General features: G+C 43.6%; 1 protein-coding gene and 1 non-coding gene across 13 annotated transcripts in view; one reads left to right on the forward strand and one right to left on the reverse strand.

Moving 5' to 3' along the window:
- The window catches only part of ARHGEF37 (Rho guanine nucleotide exchange factor 37), a 49,259-nt gene that overhangs the window by 18,881 nt on the left and 14,042 nt on the right, over positions 1-16,336 (reverse strand). For 6 of the 12 annotated variants that reach the window (XM_046666215.1, XM_046666217.1, XM_046666216.1 and 3 more), the window contains 4 exons: positions 14,435-14,479; positions 13,117-13,313; positions 11,547-11,670; positions 7,217-7,364 (listed from right to left, as the gene is read on the reverse strand). In XM_046666215.1, the coding sequence (XP_046522171.1) occupies positions 7,217-7,364; positions 11,547-11,670; positions 13,117-13,313; positions 14,435-14,479 (514 nt within the window). The remainder of the gene's footprint in view (positions 1-7,216; positions 7,365-11,546; positions 11,671-13,116; positions 13,314-14,434; positions 14,480-16,336) is intronic. The other 6 variants (XM_046666219.1, XM_046666223.1, XM_046666224.1 and 3 more) reach the window with 1 other exon arrangement.
- LOC124243127 (U6 spliceosomal RNA) lies at positions 8,536-8,637 on the forward strand. The gene has a single exon (XR_006889623.1). It is a non-coding gene; the product is annotated as a U6 spliceosomal RNA (small nuclear RNA).

Consider the following 16,336-nt stretch of genomic DNA (forward strand, 5'->3'; position numbering starts at 1 on the left):
GCTGTTGGACGAGTGCTGCTAGTTCTCGCTTTGCCCCTTTCTGGGCCTTGGTTCCCTGTCTGTACCAAACGCAGTGGTCAGTTCTCTGCCTGAGCTCAGCTTACTTGTCTCTCGACAAGAGACACAGCTGACCACTCCCTCTTCCTCAAAACACTTTCTTCTTTCAGCCCCAGAGGTGTCCTTTGTCCAGCTTCTCATACTCCACAGGCTGCTCTCTTGGCCTCCTCTGCCGGCCTCTCTCCAATGCCAGGGTGCCCTGGGCCTCCTCTCCTCCCTCTCCACTCACTCTCTGCCTGATCTCACTTAGTCTTACGGCTTTACACACGTCCCAAACCCAGATCTCCACTTCCAACTTCTGCCCAGAGCTCCAGACTCACACGGTCCACTGCCTGCTTCTCATCCCCGCTGGGGGACATCCCAAACACAACTCTACGTGCTGGTCGGTCATCCACATGATATTTCATTAATGAAATGGTTCTGCTGCTTTAAAAAAGAAGTTTTTAAAATCACAGGAACTTAATGTTTAGAGATGCATTCAAAGCATTTAAAGGTAAAAAGTCATCTGCATTTTCCTTTAAATAGTTTAGCATGAAAATAGATGAAGCAAAAAAAACATAACACTGGTTCATTTCAGGTGGTGGGTATATGAGCGTTCATTACATCCTTCTATTTCATTAAAAAAAGTAAAAAAGAAAACAAAACACAGGAACTAATAGTGTCCAGGTCCCTTCCAGATGTACCATTTGTTGCATCGATGACTATTTCTAGTTCCTTTCTCGATGACATCTGGAATTTGCAGAAAGAGCCCCTGAGTCAATGGCATCTAAGAAGAGGCTGCAACAGTCTTGCCTTGATCATGACCAGACCCACATTCTGAGAAACCCACGAGGCCTTCAAACCTCAGTGTCCAAGTGCGTCTCCTCCAAGATGACTCACGGACACAGCTCAGGACCGTTTTCTGGCCCCCTCTCTATGGCACCCTTGCCTCTGGCTCCTCTTTCTATGGAAAAATCTCCAGACCAAATGTCCAGGAAAGATCAACCACGAGGCTAAGGGTAGGCAGGGCAGGTGGGAGCCCCCTCATTAGCTGCAGGGGGTAGGAAGCAGGGGTGGGACTCTCTCTCAGGACACACCTACACTGACCACGTGTTCTCACCACGGGTTTTCTAGTGCTTGGTTGACCACGGGCAGGGGAGGTGGAAACAGTTAGCAGATATTTGTAAAACTGTCCTCTGGGCTTACTTTGCATGGGAAAGGGCCAACTACCTCCTGGGGATAGCTGTTCCCTCACAAATCAGAGGGTAGGGGGTCTTCCAAGAGACAATCACAGCTCTTCCCCACAATCATCGAGGAGTCAGTACAGAATTACAGCAGCCTCTGACACGGACAGCCTTTCTTAGGTAATTTGGAGAAAAGATTTCATGCAGCCTTTCAGACAGCCAACAAAAACTGAAAGACAATCCCCAGAGCTGGGTGAGTGTGGGAAAACAGGCACTCTTACATTCTCTTCATGGGAGTATCAGTTGGAGAGAGCTTTTTGGAGCACGGTTTGGCAATTTGCGAAAGGTACAAACCCTCCGTTCCATTAATCCTACTCTAGAAATCTACCCACAGAAATATCAACTCAAGAGAGCAGGGATGAAGGCAGAAGTTATTCTGCAACTCTATTTATGACAGTAAAAAACTGGAAACAACCCAAATATCCATCAATAGGGCAATGGTCAAATAAACCACAGCCTATGAGCTGCCATGGATAGGAATTCTACACAATCATTACAAAGAACATGGTAGAACTATTCGTACTGTCGTGAAAAGATATTCATGACCATGGTTAAGTGAAAAAGAAAGTTCTAGAACTGCATGTATAGTAGGAGCCCTTTTAAAAATTCATTCTATCTATCTATCCATCCATCCATCCATCCATCCATCCATCTAGACTTTCCCATGGAATGTGTGCTTCCTGTCTGTCTGCCTACCTGTCTGTAAATATACAGAAACTTGGGTGGAAAATGTTAAGTACTAGGGGGAAGGACAGGGAAACAGGAGACCAAGAAGGGATGGACTTTTACTCTTTTAGTTTACATACCTGTGTATTATTTGAATTCTCCTTTTTTCAACAAGCATGCATTACTTTTCTATTTAAAGCAAACAAAAATTGCCAATAAAGGAAAACAAAGGAAATTATTTGCCGTCTCCAAACACTCTGCCTCAGCCATCATTCTGGAAGTGCGGGTGCTTTGTGCTGGACTGATGCGCCTCTGCACTGCAGCCTCCTCCCACCCCTATGGCTACCCCATTACAACAGTCCTACCTAAGGCAGCACTCCCTGCCCACGCAAGGATGAGCCTGTGATCCCCTCGCCTTCAGCTGGGAAGCTCTGCCTTAAGACACAGGCTAAACTGAACACCCACTCACCCACCCAAAGAAAGGGTGGGAGGCAGCATGCATTTTGGAATCACAAAGAATCTGATTAGATGGTGCCATCTATCCTAACTGGCTGAGAAAGAACCATTTATGGCTGGTGTGGTGATTCCAGGTGGCCAAGTTCCAGAAACATTCCCATGATCATCAGCACAAGAAAGCGGGGATTACTGCGTCAAGATGGAGGAGATCAGAAGTCACGCTGACGGGAAGAACATCATTCCTGGTGCAACATTAGACCAGAGGTTCTCATCGAGGCCATTTTGGAAACCTGTAGACTCGGGGGTGCTCCAGGCATTTCGTGGGCAGGGAGCGAGGACGCAGGACACCCTGCGAGGACAGACCTGCACTGTGGAGAACTGTCTATGTCTCAGATGGCCCTCGGAGCATTCAGAGACTGAATGAAAGCCTTGAAATGTGCTGCGATGTCAAGAACTGAGACATTTTTTGCGACACTTCAACTCCATCCAGTCCCATGTCATAACCCTGGGAATTGTTATGACATTACCTTTGATAAATAAGACCCAGATCATCTGCAAGAACATCATACTTCCTCCTTTCCTCTGCCTCCCAGGATGTGCTGTTATCCCTACTTCCATTACGTCATTTCCTTCTTTCTCTTACCATATACAAGGAAGTCAGGCTTGTCATCAGTGCCAGCTGCTATTCTAGCACAGACACACTCTCTGCTCTTCCATTTTTCTATGCTTATATAGGACGGCTTCTGACTTTTCTTTCCTTAATCCAAACTTATTTATTGTAAGTAGGTGCAAGCATCTGATGGCTTCATTCTATCTTCCAGTGTAGTGGTGCCCAAGCACTTTGCACACTGAAATATGTATTACTTAATTAGAAATTATTTTCCTTTTATTTCTCCTTTTTATTATGTTAAGTCATTTTACTGATTTTTTTCCCTGTTAGGTATATAGGTAGGCGATATATATATATTTCATATATATTTTATATCTCAAGATAATAAATTCATTTAATGTTTGTTATAAAAAAGGGGCAGCGGGACTGATAGAGCTGAGGACCACAGTGTGGTCCCAGAGAAATATAATCCCTGCCTAGCCAAGATAACTATAATAGCCGGGATTTATTGAGTGTCACTTGTGTGCACTAAGTCAATGTTCCCAGGAGCTGCTGTTATTACCCCCACTTTACACATAAGAGAACTAGGTTCTGAGACTGAAATGGCTCTGCCAAGGTGGGTCAGGGGCAGAGTCAGAGCCGCTACAGGCAGCCTGGCGCCAAAGCCCGTGAGAAAAGCCTGGGCTGGGCTGGCTGGGAAAAGACCAGAGTGCAGACGACATGACAAACAGCAGCCTGTGTGCCAACCAGAGGTCCCCCACATAGTGTTTCTAACATGTCTGAACCAGAGGCCAACAGTTAATGCTCAGGAGACATTACATCAAAATTTCTGGCTTCACCTGAAAAATCAGAGCATCTGACCACAGTGGACTCACATTCCTACATAGCAACTGAGGCAGACGGTTGGCAAAAATGGCTGCAGTTACTCCACTCTCTGCATCCGCATCGTTTAAATATGACTTTGAAGCTCCTCCCATCAAGAAGTGGGTCTATTTCTCCACCCCCTGGGTCTGGTACAGCATGCCAACTCCCAGCCGAGACCTCCAAAGGCCTTGTCCTCCCTCTCCCCCAACTTTCTTTCCATGCGTCTGTCTCTCTCCTCTTAGAACCCTGTGACCACCGTGTGAACAAGTCTGGGCTAGCCCGCAGGACAATGAGCGACTGTGTGGCCAGAGCTGAGTCAGCTCATGTGTCCCAGATACATGAGAGAGTCCAGCCAAGGTCAGCAAGGCTGACCTGCAGCTCATCGCAGACATGTGAGGGTGCTCAGCCAGGACTAGAAGAATCATTTACTGAGCCCGGCTAAATTGCTCACATGCAGAAGTGTGAGCTAAATAAATGTTTGTTTTAAGCCATTATGTTTTGGGGTGGCTTGTTATATAGCAAAAGCTACTTGATATAGCAATAATCAGCTCAGGCTGGGCTGCAGCTACACTCTATTCAGAGTCTGTTGGCTCTGGTTTGCGACAGTCTCCACTACTCCCTTTTGTCCCACATCTGGCATTTTCCTTCCTTCATTTCAGTTATCTGCCTCACTTCTGTAGAAATGTATTCAATGATCCTTGCAAAAGCCTAAGTTTGTAAGACCCACAAAGAGATGAATCAAAGGGGAAAATGAATGTGGTTTTTCTGGAGACAGGGAGGGGCTAGGACATAGGTACTTGAAAAAGAGGCTTCAGGGGCTGGCCTGGTGGCATAGTGGTTAAGTTTGAGTGCTCTGCTTTGGCAGCCTGGGGTTTGCCAATTCAGATCCTGGGCATGGACCTATACACTGCTCATCAAGCCATGCTGTGGTGGCATCTCACACAGAGGAACTAGAAGGACTTACAACTAGGTTATACAACTATGTACTGGGGCTTTAGGGAGGAAAAAAAAGAAAGAGGAAGATTGGCAATAGATGTTAGCTCAGGGCCAATCTTCCCTACCAAAAAAAAAAGGAGGGGGCTGGCCCTATGGCCAAGTGGTTAAGTTCGTGCACTCTGCTTTGGTGGCCCAGGGTTTCGCCGGTTCAGATCCTGGGCACAGACCTAGCACCGCTCATCAAGCCATGCTGAGGCAGAGTCCCACATAGCAGAACTGGAAGGACCTACAACTAGAACATACAGCTATCTACTGGGGGCCTTTGGAGAGGAGGAAAAAAAAGGAAGATTGGCAACAGATGTTCGTTCAGGTGCCAATCTTAAAAAAAAAAAAAAAAAGGTGGCTCCAGGGGGTTAAGGGGTGAGGATAAGATAATGGAGAGGAGGGGAGGTATCAGGAGGCTCCATGTGAGATAACGTCACTTCAAGGACTGAAATCTACACCGTCTTTCTCTCAGGTGTAAAGGGAATGTCTGAGTGAGATAAAATAATCACAATAATAACCTCCGTTCCTCCTACACTATTCTGATTTCCAGAAAACGACCTTCACCTATCTTCACTTGGTGAGCTTGCCCTGGGGAAGATATAAGCCTTTTCAAAACAGAAAAGAGGGGCTGGCCCGGTGGTGCAGCAGTTAACTTCGCGCCTTCCCCTTCAGTGGCCCAGAGTTTGCTGGTTCAGATCCCAGGAACAGACATATGCACCACTTGGCAAGCCATACTGTGGCAGGCGTCCCACATATAAAGTAGAGGAAGATGGGCACGGATGTTAGCTCAGGGCCAGTCTTCCTTAGCAAAAAAGAGAGGAGGATTGGTGGCAAATGTTAGCTCAGGGCTAATCTTCATCAAAAAAAAATAGAAAAGAAGTGGAACAATTCACAGGAAAGGAAACACAGATGACTCTTAAATACATAAAAAGATGGTCAATTTTAACTGTAAGAAGATAAATGCAAAACGAAACCATACTGGACATCATTTTTCACCTATCTCAGTAGCCAATCTCTAAAGTTTAATAACACTCTGCTGGGGAGGCCATGGGCAAACTGACATCCCCGTGTGTTGCTCGTGGGACTGTAAATTGGCAGAGCCCTTACAGAGGAAAATTTTGCAATATTTATCAAAATTATCAATACACACTTCCTCTGACCTAGCAATTCCACATCTGGAAATTTACCTAACAGATACATTTGCACCTGAGTAAAATGACATATGTTCATGAATAATCACTGTAGCACTGTCATAATATCAAAAGAATAGACATAGACCAAATGTCCATTAATAGAGTCCAGTTAAACTGTGAAACAGGCACATAGTGGAAGAATACGCAGCTATTGAAAGGACCATGCACTTATGTATTGTGATGGGAAGATCTCCAAGATACACTGAAAGTGAAAAAAAAAATACAAACTTTCATTAAAAATTTTGGAAAGTAAGAGTATATATTTGTATTTGCTTGTAGATGCACAAAGGAACTGTGCAAAGATCCATAAGTAATTTTAAATGGTTACCTTACCTTTGGGGGTGGGAAGAGCATTCAGGTAGATGAAGGGACAGGGTTGGGAAGATGTTTTACTGTACAAATTTGGATCTTTTAAAGCTTTTGAACCATGTAACTATGCTACCCACTTAAAATTATAATTTAAAACATTTTGTTCTCTACATATCTCTTCCTGGAGCTTCGACCCACTGGTGCCAGCTCTGGGCTGTGATGCCACCCAGGGCAGTTCTGATGCTGTTCTGTGGGGCAGGACTTCAGCCATCTGGAGAAGGCCTCCCCAGGTGACACACACCTGCGTCCCACCACCGAAGCTTCCAGCACGTGGTTCCCACCACCTCACCACCCTTCCTACGGTAGTCAAGAGTGCTGTTCACCAAACATTTCTGCTCTTCCACCTCTGGACACAGGGCAGGAGAGCACGCCCTGGCCTCCTGGTAGTTGGACGAAGCCATGTGATGAGATCTGGCCAATGAATTATGAGAAGCGATGGATATCATTTCTGGACTGGAGTGTTTGATTACCAGTGTTAGACCCTCCAGAACGTTTTCCCTTTGCTACCATTACTGGCAACATTCCAGATGTAGCTGCTGTTGGCATGGGTCCCAGAGTGAGGATGCTGCAAAGAGCCCAAGTCAACCCACAACGGAGCTCAAGGAAGGTACAAATGTTTGTTGTTTGAAGCCACCAAGACTTAGGAATTGTCTGTCTCTGTAGCATAGCCTAGCCTATCCTCACTGAGACACTCCTGATGCAGCATGAGCAGCACCAAGTGGGGGTGAAATGGTAATGGCCCCTGACCTCGGGGTCAATGGCAACAAGAGCGAGTGCTCACAGGTCACGCTACTCACACCACTGCCTCAATGATGCCCTGGATCTCCCGCTGCAGCTCTGGCTCCTTCCGGTAAGTGTCCACCAGCAGCAAGGCCTGGTCGTAGCTGGCACAGTAGACCTTATAGACTTGCTCCAACTCCTCTTGGAATTCCAGGAATAAGTTACCTGACAGTGAGAAAGCAACAAGGCATTCTCAAAGGCATGTCTGTATGTCCCCTTGTTGGGGACAGGGAGGCGGTGGGGGAGACAGCTAAGCGCTCCAGCTCCGCGGTGAGACGGCCAGGCAAGTTACCTCATTGTCCTGAGTTTCCGCTTTTCATCTCACTTTCAAAATGCTGCTATAAGAATTAAGTGAGAGGGTGATGGAGAGCTCAGACTGGCACACTGTGAGTACTTAATAAACGGTAGCTATAATTACGACAATAATATTGATAGTTCTCATACTTGTACGGTGTTTTACAGTTTACAAAACACACTCACGTTCTATCTTCACAATTACCGTGAGTGGCAGGTACAACTCCCAACCCCGGGTTTACAAGGACACGCTCTAGCACGGCACAGGCAGTCACAGCACGCTTTGGAGTCAGAGAGACTGAAGGCCAGACCTCCTGCCAAGCTTTCCCAGTCGTGTAACCTGGGGCAAGCACGTGACCCCTCAGACTCTCCATTTCTCCACCTGCAGGTTGGAATAAAAGCCGTACTCGCTTCCACGTGTTTTTTGTGAGGGTTAAATAAATAATGCATCTAAAGGACCTGACACAAACTTCCTTCACCAAATATTGACTAGCTGCTTATTTACTGACCATGTGCCGGGCACTCTTGCAAGCTCTGTGAACAAAACAAAGCCCCTGCCTCTTGGGGCTTCTATTCGAGCAGGGAGGACAGACAATAAATAAATTGATAACATATGCCAGGTAGTGATGAGTACCATGAATCAAGACAAAGTCAGAAAAAGAGTGAGAGAGCAGCAGGAGACCTCCGGAGGGAGGGCCTCCATGAAGATGTGAACATTTATCAGAGACCAGAAGGACCCGTCCTGGGAATGTTGGGGGAAGAACAGCATCAGACTGAGGGAGGGACAAAGCAAAGGGCATACGGCCGGTGAGCAGTGGACATGAGGACAACACTAGGAAGGCAGGTGTGGCTGGAGCAGAGTGTGCGAGGGCACAAAGTAGGGAAAATAAATAGGAGACTGAAGCCAGATGATGGAGGGCCTCGAAGTAAGAGAGGTGGAGTAAGGTGTCTGGATTTTATTCTTCTGGTGGCAGCAAGCAACTGGAGGGTTTTGAGCAGGGGTGACATGATCTGGCTTCCTTTTTAAAAGGATCACTCCAGCTTAATTTCAGCAGCACATATACTAAAGTTAGAACAATATAGAGGATTAGCATGGCCTCCGCACAAGAATGACATGCAAATTCATGAATCATTCCATATTTTAAAATCAGAAACTTATAAGATTGGTTACTTGTAGGGGAAATGAAACAAGGTGGAAAGAAGGAGAGAATGGGATGGGGTAGCAGGGATGAGAGGGGAGCAATGCTCTGCTGACTAGACCTTTCTGTACAGCTCTGACTCTTGGACCCGTGCTCCTGTTTCACATATACAATTCAGACCCACCAGGATGTGCAGGGGGAACCCCAGACGGGATACAAACAATAAGGCATGAACCTCATTCTACTACAAATGAGTAACATAACCGCACTGAAGGGTATGGGGAAGAAATTAACGTAAATAACTGTTTTTCACAAGAGTACAGGTAATTCTGAAACTACCTTATGTGTATACTAACTCTGAATAAATAAATAAATATATTGTAGATGACAGCCATTTCTCCCTGTCAGAGAAAGACGTTAAATAAGAAAAGAGGGAAGACTAGAACGAACCCTGTGACTCTGGACTGGCATTGGAGGTATCATGAACTCATGGCTTTATATATATAAATACAGATGGACAGATATAGAAAGAAATGTAGATGTGTGCAGATGCACGTATTAGCAGATATACATATATTTGCCAGCTCTGTCAGCTGACAGGGCCTAGGAGCAATGACACTCCAGGAACCATGAGCAAACGTGGAGCCTAGAACTTGATGTCTAAACATCATTTTCCAAAGACAGGAACCAGGGCCCCCAGGAGAAATGGCTGATTCCAAGGATGGTGCAGGGAATATACAAGATGAGCCTGGAACATCTTGTGATGTCAGAAAGTCAGGAAGTGCTCAAAAATTGTTGGAGGCACATTGAAAGGACACAGGAGCCAACGTGAAGGGGCTTCCAGTGGCCAAAGTTGGTAAAATTTGAGCAAGAAAATGAATAATGATAGCACTGACTCACTGAATAAAGTAAATATCCATGAGTCCACACTGATATAAATAAATAATTGAATAAAAAAAGAATGGGGGAGAAGAGACAGTTCTTGCTTATAGAAGAATTGCAATTAATAAGTATAGAAGGAATAAGGGAAATAGAAAATTACCATTAGAACACCAGTAATAATTATTGTAAGCAAGATCCATTGATGGATGCTAAAATTAACGGATGAAAGTTTGAGAAGAAACAGAACATGTGCATACTATCAAAGTTTCTCTTCATAAGATATTTATTAACCACAAAGAGAAAAAATAGTAACTTTATAGTGGAAAACCTAGAAGATAGCACCTTCTATCAGCTACACTATCAGAGTTAACATCATTCTAAGTAATAAAATACAGCAACATGAGGTGCCCCTGCTGTGACACACGCGGAAGGACGGGACATTGATTATGACATTCTTGCCAAAAATGTATAACCTCAGTTTAATCATGAAAATAAGTTTAATTTTATAAATCATATAAAAGGTTATAAAATATAAAAATTTGATTATAATGCAAGTTTATGAAATGTTTCATATACGTCATGTGTTGTTTAACAACGAGGATGCGTTCTGAGAAATGTGTTGTTAGGCGATTCTGTTGTGCGAGCGTCACAAAGTGCACTAACACAATCTAGCGCACACCTAGGATACATGGTCCTAATCTTACGGGACCACCGTCATACGTGCGGTCCCTCCTTGACCAAAACGTCATCATGTGACACACGACTGTATAAACTTTCATAAAATAATTTTAACTTTATAATTGAAAACCCCAAATTGAGGGATATTCTACAAACTTGAACTCTTCAGAAGTGTCATAGTCACTAAAGACAAAGAAAGACTGAAGAACTGTCACAGACTGAAGACGACTATGGGAACATGACAATAAAATGAAATGTGGTATCCTAGATTGGGGCCAGGACCAGGAAAAGGATATTAATAGGAAAACTGGCAAAATTTGAATAAGTTGCACTGATGTTAACAGCCGATGTCGATAATTGTACTATGGATACGTAAGGTGTTAAAAATTAGGGAAGCTGGATGAAGGGTATATAGAAGCTCTCTGTGTTATTTTTGCAATTTTTCTGTAAGTCTAAAATTATTTCAAGATAAAAAGTTTAAAAAGAACCTTGAAGACATTAAACTATGTGAAATAAGCCACATACAAAAGGATAAATATAAGGACTCCACTTATGTGAAGTACACAGAGTGGTCCAAGTGATAGCGACAGAAAGTAGAACGGTGGTCCCCAAGGGCTGGTTATCATTTGGTGGGTACAGAGTCTCAGGTTAAGAGGATGAGGAGTTCTGGAGATGAATAGTCTGATGGTGGCACAACAATGTGAACGTACTTAATGCCACTGAACTGTATACTTAAAAATGGTTAAAATTGTAAATTTTCTATGGTATGCATATTACACCACAACAAACAAATTTTAAAAAGAGATTTTTAAAAACCCTGCACCCTAAGGTTATAGGAGGTTTATTCATAATTACCAAAACTTGGAAGCAACCAAGAAGTCCTTCAGCAGGTGAATGGATAAATAAACTGTGCTATATCCATACAGTGGAATATTATTCGGTGATCAAAAAAAAATGGAAATGAGATGTCAAGCCAGGAAAAGACATGGAGAAACCTTAATTGCATATTACTAGACAAAAAAGCCACTCTGAAAAGGCTACATACTGTATGATTCCAGCAACATGACATTCTGGAAAAGGCAAAACTATGGAGACAGTAAAAAGATGAGTGGTTTCCAGGGGTTGAGGGGCGGAGTGTAAACAGGCAGAGCATAGAGGGTTTTGAGAGCAGGGAAACTACATCCATCCATGTCTTGGATATAGGACATGCTATGTTTCAGTCTGTTCCCAAAAACAGACTCCCAGTGAGCGGTGTTTCCTTGGAACTCTGTAGACAGTTCGGCAATTACCACATGCTGAGGACAATTAATTCCACGGGAATCTAAGGTGGACAACTGCCTCTTCTTGTGCTTACCAATTAGCTGCACTTGATCCTCTTCCCTGGAGGCTGTCTCCTGCAGACCATGAAGAAATCTGCTGTTCACCTTGACGATATCATCAATGTTTGAGAACAGGACATCCAGATCTCCCTGCGGCAGCTGGAGGGAACAGAGAAGCCATGGGAGGTCGCTGGGAGTTCGGCAGAGTGACTTTATTTGCAGGCTTTGGAGAGTCGTCTAGAACACTCACACCCTCAGGGTCCCATCACTCTTGGGAAGACTGTCCCTGTGGAATGTTTGCAAGGACTGTGAAATTTTATTAATTAGGTATTTTCATTTCCCTACAAGAAGAGCGGAAGAGATGGAGCACTCAGCATGAAAGGAAGGCTGAACTGGGGTTTTATCCCAGGTCTGCTGGCAGCTGTCATTTTTCTTCTCTCAGTTTCCCCATCTGTCATATAACGATGGGAAGTTGCACTTCTTTCCAGCTCTGACACACTTGGCACCTACCACCATTACTTTGAGATATAGTCTGAACTCCAGTCCCTATTAACCAAGCTATATCACTGTTAAAAAGGATGCAGGATATCCACATATGTGCATGGGCATATAGAGGATATATACAGAGAAAGATGTACTAGATACAGGATCAAGTAGGAAAAGCTAACTGTAGAAAAATATATGGAGTATGCTCTTATTTTGTTAAAATAAGTAACAACCTATATTTGTTTGTTCTGTGCCTACAGAGAAATCCTAATTTCTTTTTTTTTTTTAAAGATTTAATTTTTTTCCTTTTGCTCCCCAAAGCCCCCTGGTACATAGTTGTATATTCTTTGTTGTGGGTCCTTCTAGTCGTGGCATGTGGGACGCTGCCTCAGCGTGGCTTGATGAGCAGTGCCATGTCCGTGCCCAGGATTTGAACCAACGAAACACTGGGCCGCCTGCAGCGGAGCACGCGAACTTAACCACTTGGCCACGGGGCCAGCCCCGAAATCCTAATTTCTAAAGAGCAAAATATGAGAGGACTTTTACCTCCTATGTTATGTAGTTAAGTATGTCATTAATTCAAGAAACATTAGTTAAGTCCACTATTTACATGTCAAGAACAGCAAAATATTGAACTAAGTAGTCTTTACCCTTATGGAGCTTACATGCTAGGGGATGCTTGAAATTTTATAGAGAGAGCCTATATTATTTCTGAAATCAGGGGGGAAAAAGATATAAAAAAGGAACCCTAAAATAGAAACCCATCATAGTGATAACTTCTCCATGTCATCACCCCCCAAAGGGGACAATCAGAATGTAGGTCAGTTTAAGCAATCTGTTCTAAACTTGATAAAGGGCTCCTTTACCCATTAGCTCATTTAATACTCTGAGGTGATTATTCCTCTCCCCATTTAGCAGATGAGTTTACTAAGAGTCCAAGGCCTTGCTGAAGGTTGCGTGGACAATAGATGGAAATAGTGGGGCTGACATCCAGAAGATTTCACATCCATCATGCCTTCCCCTCCATCAAGCCTGCCCCAGGAACAGACATGAAGTCTCGAGAGCAGAACTCACGTTTGTCCCTATAAATATAGGCTGTGTGTGGCCCCACGCAAGTACCTGCTGCAGGCGGCCCCTGATGTCCGAGGCACAGAGCTGGAGCATGTGCAGATAGGAGACCTCCGTGTCGATGAGTTCCCTGATGGCCAGCCTCTGATGGAGCGACGATCTGTCCTCAGACACCCGGCCTTCCCCATCCGGACTCTCTGTCCTGGGGGACGGTTCATCAGCCCCGGGATCGGCCATGTCAGCAGGTTCTGGGGAAGGCAAACACATCCCAACTCACTTCCGGGAGCTCTACCGGAACATGCTATCTCTAATCCAAAGACAACTATTCATCAAGCTGCCTAAGAACATCTTTAGCTGCATGCAGAGTTGAGATGAACTGTGTATTAGCATTTGTGGGCAGTACCTGGACCATCGTAAAAGGCAGAACACAGCTCAGATAATTGGTGCCATTTAAAATTCATTTCCCAGGATTCAGACAATGTGCTTGCCTAGCTTTTCTTCTGTTTCGTCCCCCAGCTCTTGACCCAGATTTCTTTATCTAGTTCGGCTGAGTCCCTCTCCCTCTCTCTCCCCCAGTGGTTCCCTCCTCTCCACCCCACTACCCCATTCAGGCCGTGTGCAACCTATCACCTGGTCTCCAGGATCATCTTTCCAAATCCAAACCCCTCTCCCACTGCTGCCACCCACGCCCTTTCATCCTGGACACGCTTCCAGTTTAAACTTCCTGAAACAAAGCTTGGGATCACGGTATTCCCTGCTGTGAGACTTTGATAGCTCCCTGCTGCTCCGTGGTCCAGCTCCAACCCCATTTTCCCTTTCTCAGATACACTCCAGTGAAAGAGAGTTATGTGCTTTTCTGCATACCTGCATGGTCACTTCCTGCCTCTGTACTTTTGCTCCTGCTGTGCCCTCTCCCTTGTCTCTAAACTCTGGCATTCATCTTCTCTAAGGCCTTTCCTGACCCTCCCAGCCAGAGGTACTTTTCACCTTTATCTCTACGTTTAAAAAGTACCAATGGCAGTACTGCGGACAGATGGCCTGAAAAGCTGCCTCCTACAAAACACCTGGAAATGCTGGGTCAGCTATAACACACTTTCATTTCACTGCAAGGCAGCACTTGCAAGAGAGTAACGAAAATCAGCAGGCAGGGCTCCCAAACAGAGGGAACTACAAACCAGAGCAGGAGCAGCTGAGCTGACACAGCTGTGGCCAAAGCGGACAGGGTGGGCTGGAAGAGGGCATTGCTGCGCTCAGTGAAACACGGACAGGGGCATCAGTGCCCAGGCAGGAACAGGAGACGAGCTCCTTCACAGAAGTGGGACCTCAAGACTTAAGCGAAATGGCGATTCAGAAAAAAATGTCCCCCTACCCACACAGAAGATGACAAAGATGTTTCTCCATCTTGGCTTGGGTCCTGGGGGAGGAAAAAGACTCCTCTGAAAATTCATAACAATAGGCCTGTTTTCTCTGAGTTTTAGGTTCAAACTGATACTACACATTTGGTCCAAGTAGCCCCAAACTGAGAAATTAACAAAAAAGTTCTGGACTAATGCTACTCTGAGGGGCCACAGGACAAATAAAATGTCTCCAAAGGGACATATCCTTAACCTAGGCTACATGGTACGCTAACAGATAATCTTGTCCTGAAGATGAGTTTAAAATCCAAAATTACAAGAACTCTACTGTGAGCGAGCATTATCAGAAACAACAAAGAGCAGGATTAGACCCCAAGAACATCAGATAATCAAACGATCAGACAGAGACTATAAAGCGAGAAAAGAAAAAACACTATAAAAAGAAATAATGACCTATTTGATTTTTTACAAGCACCAAGTAGAACTTACAGAAATTAAAAATTTAGTCTTTGAAATTAAAAACCGAATGGACAGATTAAACAGACATTTAGGAAAGAAAAATAGTAAAGGGACAGATAGATCCAAAGAAATTATCCGGACTACTAAAAAGAAAGAAAAGCATGGAAAATCTGAAAGAGAATTCAAGGGATCTGAATATTGAAATAAGAAGGCCGTGTATCAAATCTGAGTTCCAGAAGGCAAGAATAAAGAGGGTGAGGGGAGGCAATATTTGAAGAGATAAGACAAAGAATTGTCAAGAATTTATAAAAGTTATGAATTCTTAGATGTAGGAAGTACAAGTCTCAAGCAGGATAAGTTAAAAAAATCCACATCTAAACAGGATGAGGAGAAATTGCAGAACCTGGAAGGCCTAGAGAATTTACCTTGTACATTCTGTTTTTATTTTTTTTTTTATATAGAGGTTTTTTTTTTTTTTCCAGATTTTTATTTTTTCCTGTATATTCTTGTTCTCAGGAAACTATGGGAGAATGTGCTCCATCAAAATAAAGAAATAAATCAAGCAAGAGGAAGACATGAGATACAGGGAGTTGGTGATCTAATGTAGGAGAGGCACTGAGGAAATCCCCAGGATGGAATAAGGGAAATCCTAGGATTGACTATTGGCTACAGGCGGACAGCAAACAGTCTGGACGAGAGTACTTCAGAAGGCACTAGAATGTCTTGAGAACAGATTTATTGAATTGATAGAGAATATGGTGTTTCTGTAGGCATAATTACATAAATACACATGAAACTAAGAAACAAACCAACAAACAAAAATAACTGTTATAACAAAAAAATTGTGCAGAAAAGATGAAAGTCATTATATGTTACTACCTGGTTCAGTTATAAATAGAATTTACACACATAACACAAGCGATCTAATTAATATTGTGTATAACTATATGGAGAGGATAGGGTAATAAGAAGGCTATACATATGTGGTGAAGGAGGAGTAAAAAAAATAGCTGAATCCTCATCTTTCATAGCAGAAAGTCAAAGAACAATGCCTAAACCAAAAGCTCAAGAAGCAGCAGCATATGCATGCTATTTAAAGATATGGAGGTAAATACTAAAACAATCAGCTAAAATGATAGAAGGAATTGCCTGGAACGAAAGACAAGTGGACAGACTGTTTTCCATAACAAACGCTGCAGAATTATCTGTCTCTTTTCTCACAACAAGGGTAGAACTACCCATCCCTTTAAATTACATGCTTTTATGGCTTTGATGTGAACCAAAAACTAAATGTGAGAAAAAGTGAGAGCTCCTCATTTTTGCTGGAGACCAATATTCAAAAATAAATCATATTCCTATATATGCCAACAACAGTATGTACAAGTACAATTTAGAGAAAGATAGCATGATAAAAAAATTTAACAAAAAATAACTACTATTTATTCCTTCCTAGATAT

This window comes from Equus quagga, chromosome 7 (assembly GCF_021613505.1).
Source record: "Equus quagga isolate Etosha38 chromosome 7, UCLA_HA_Equagga_1.0, whole genome shotgun sequence".
Lineage (NCBI taxonomy): Eukaryota > Metazoa > Chordata > Mammalia > Perissodactyla > Equidae > Equus > Equus quagga.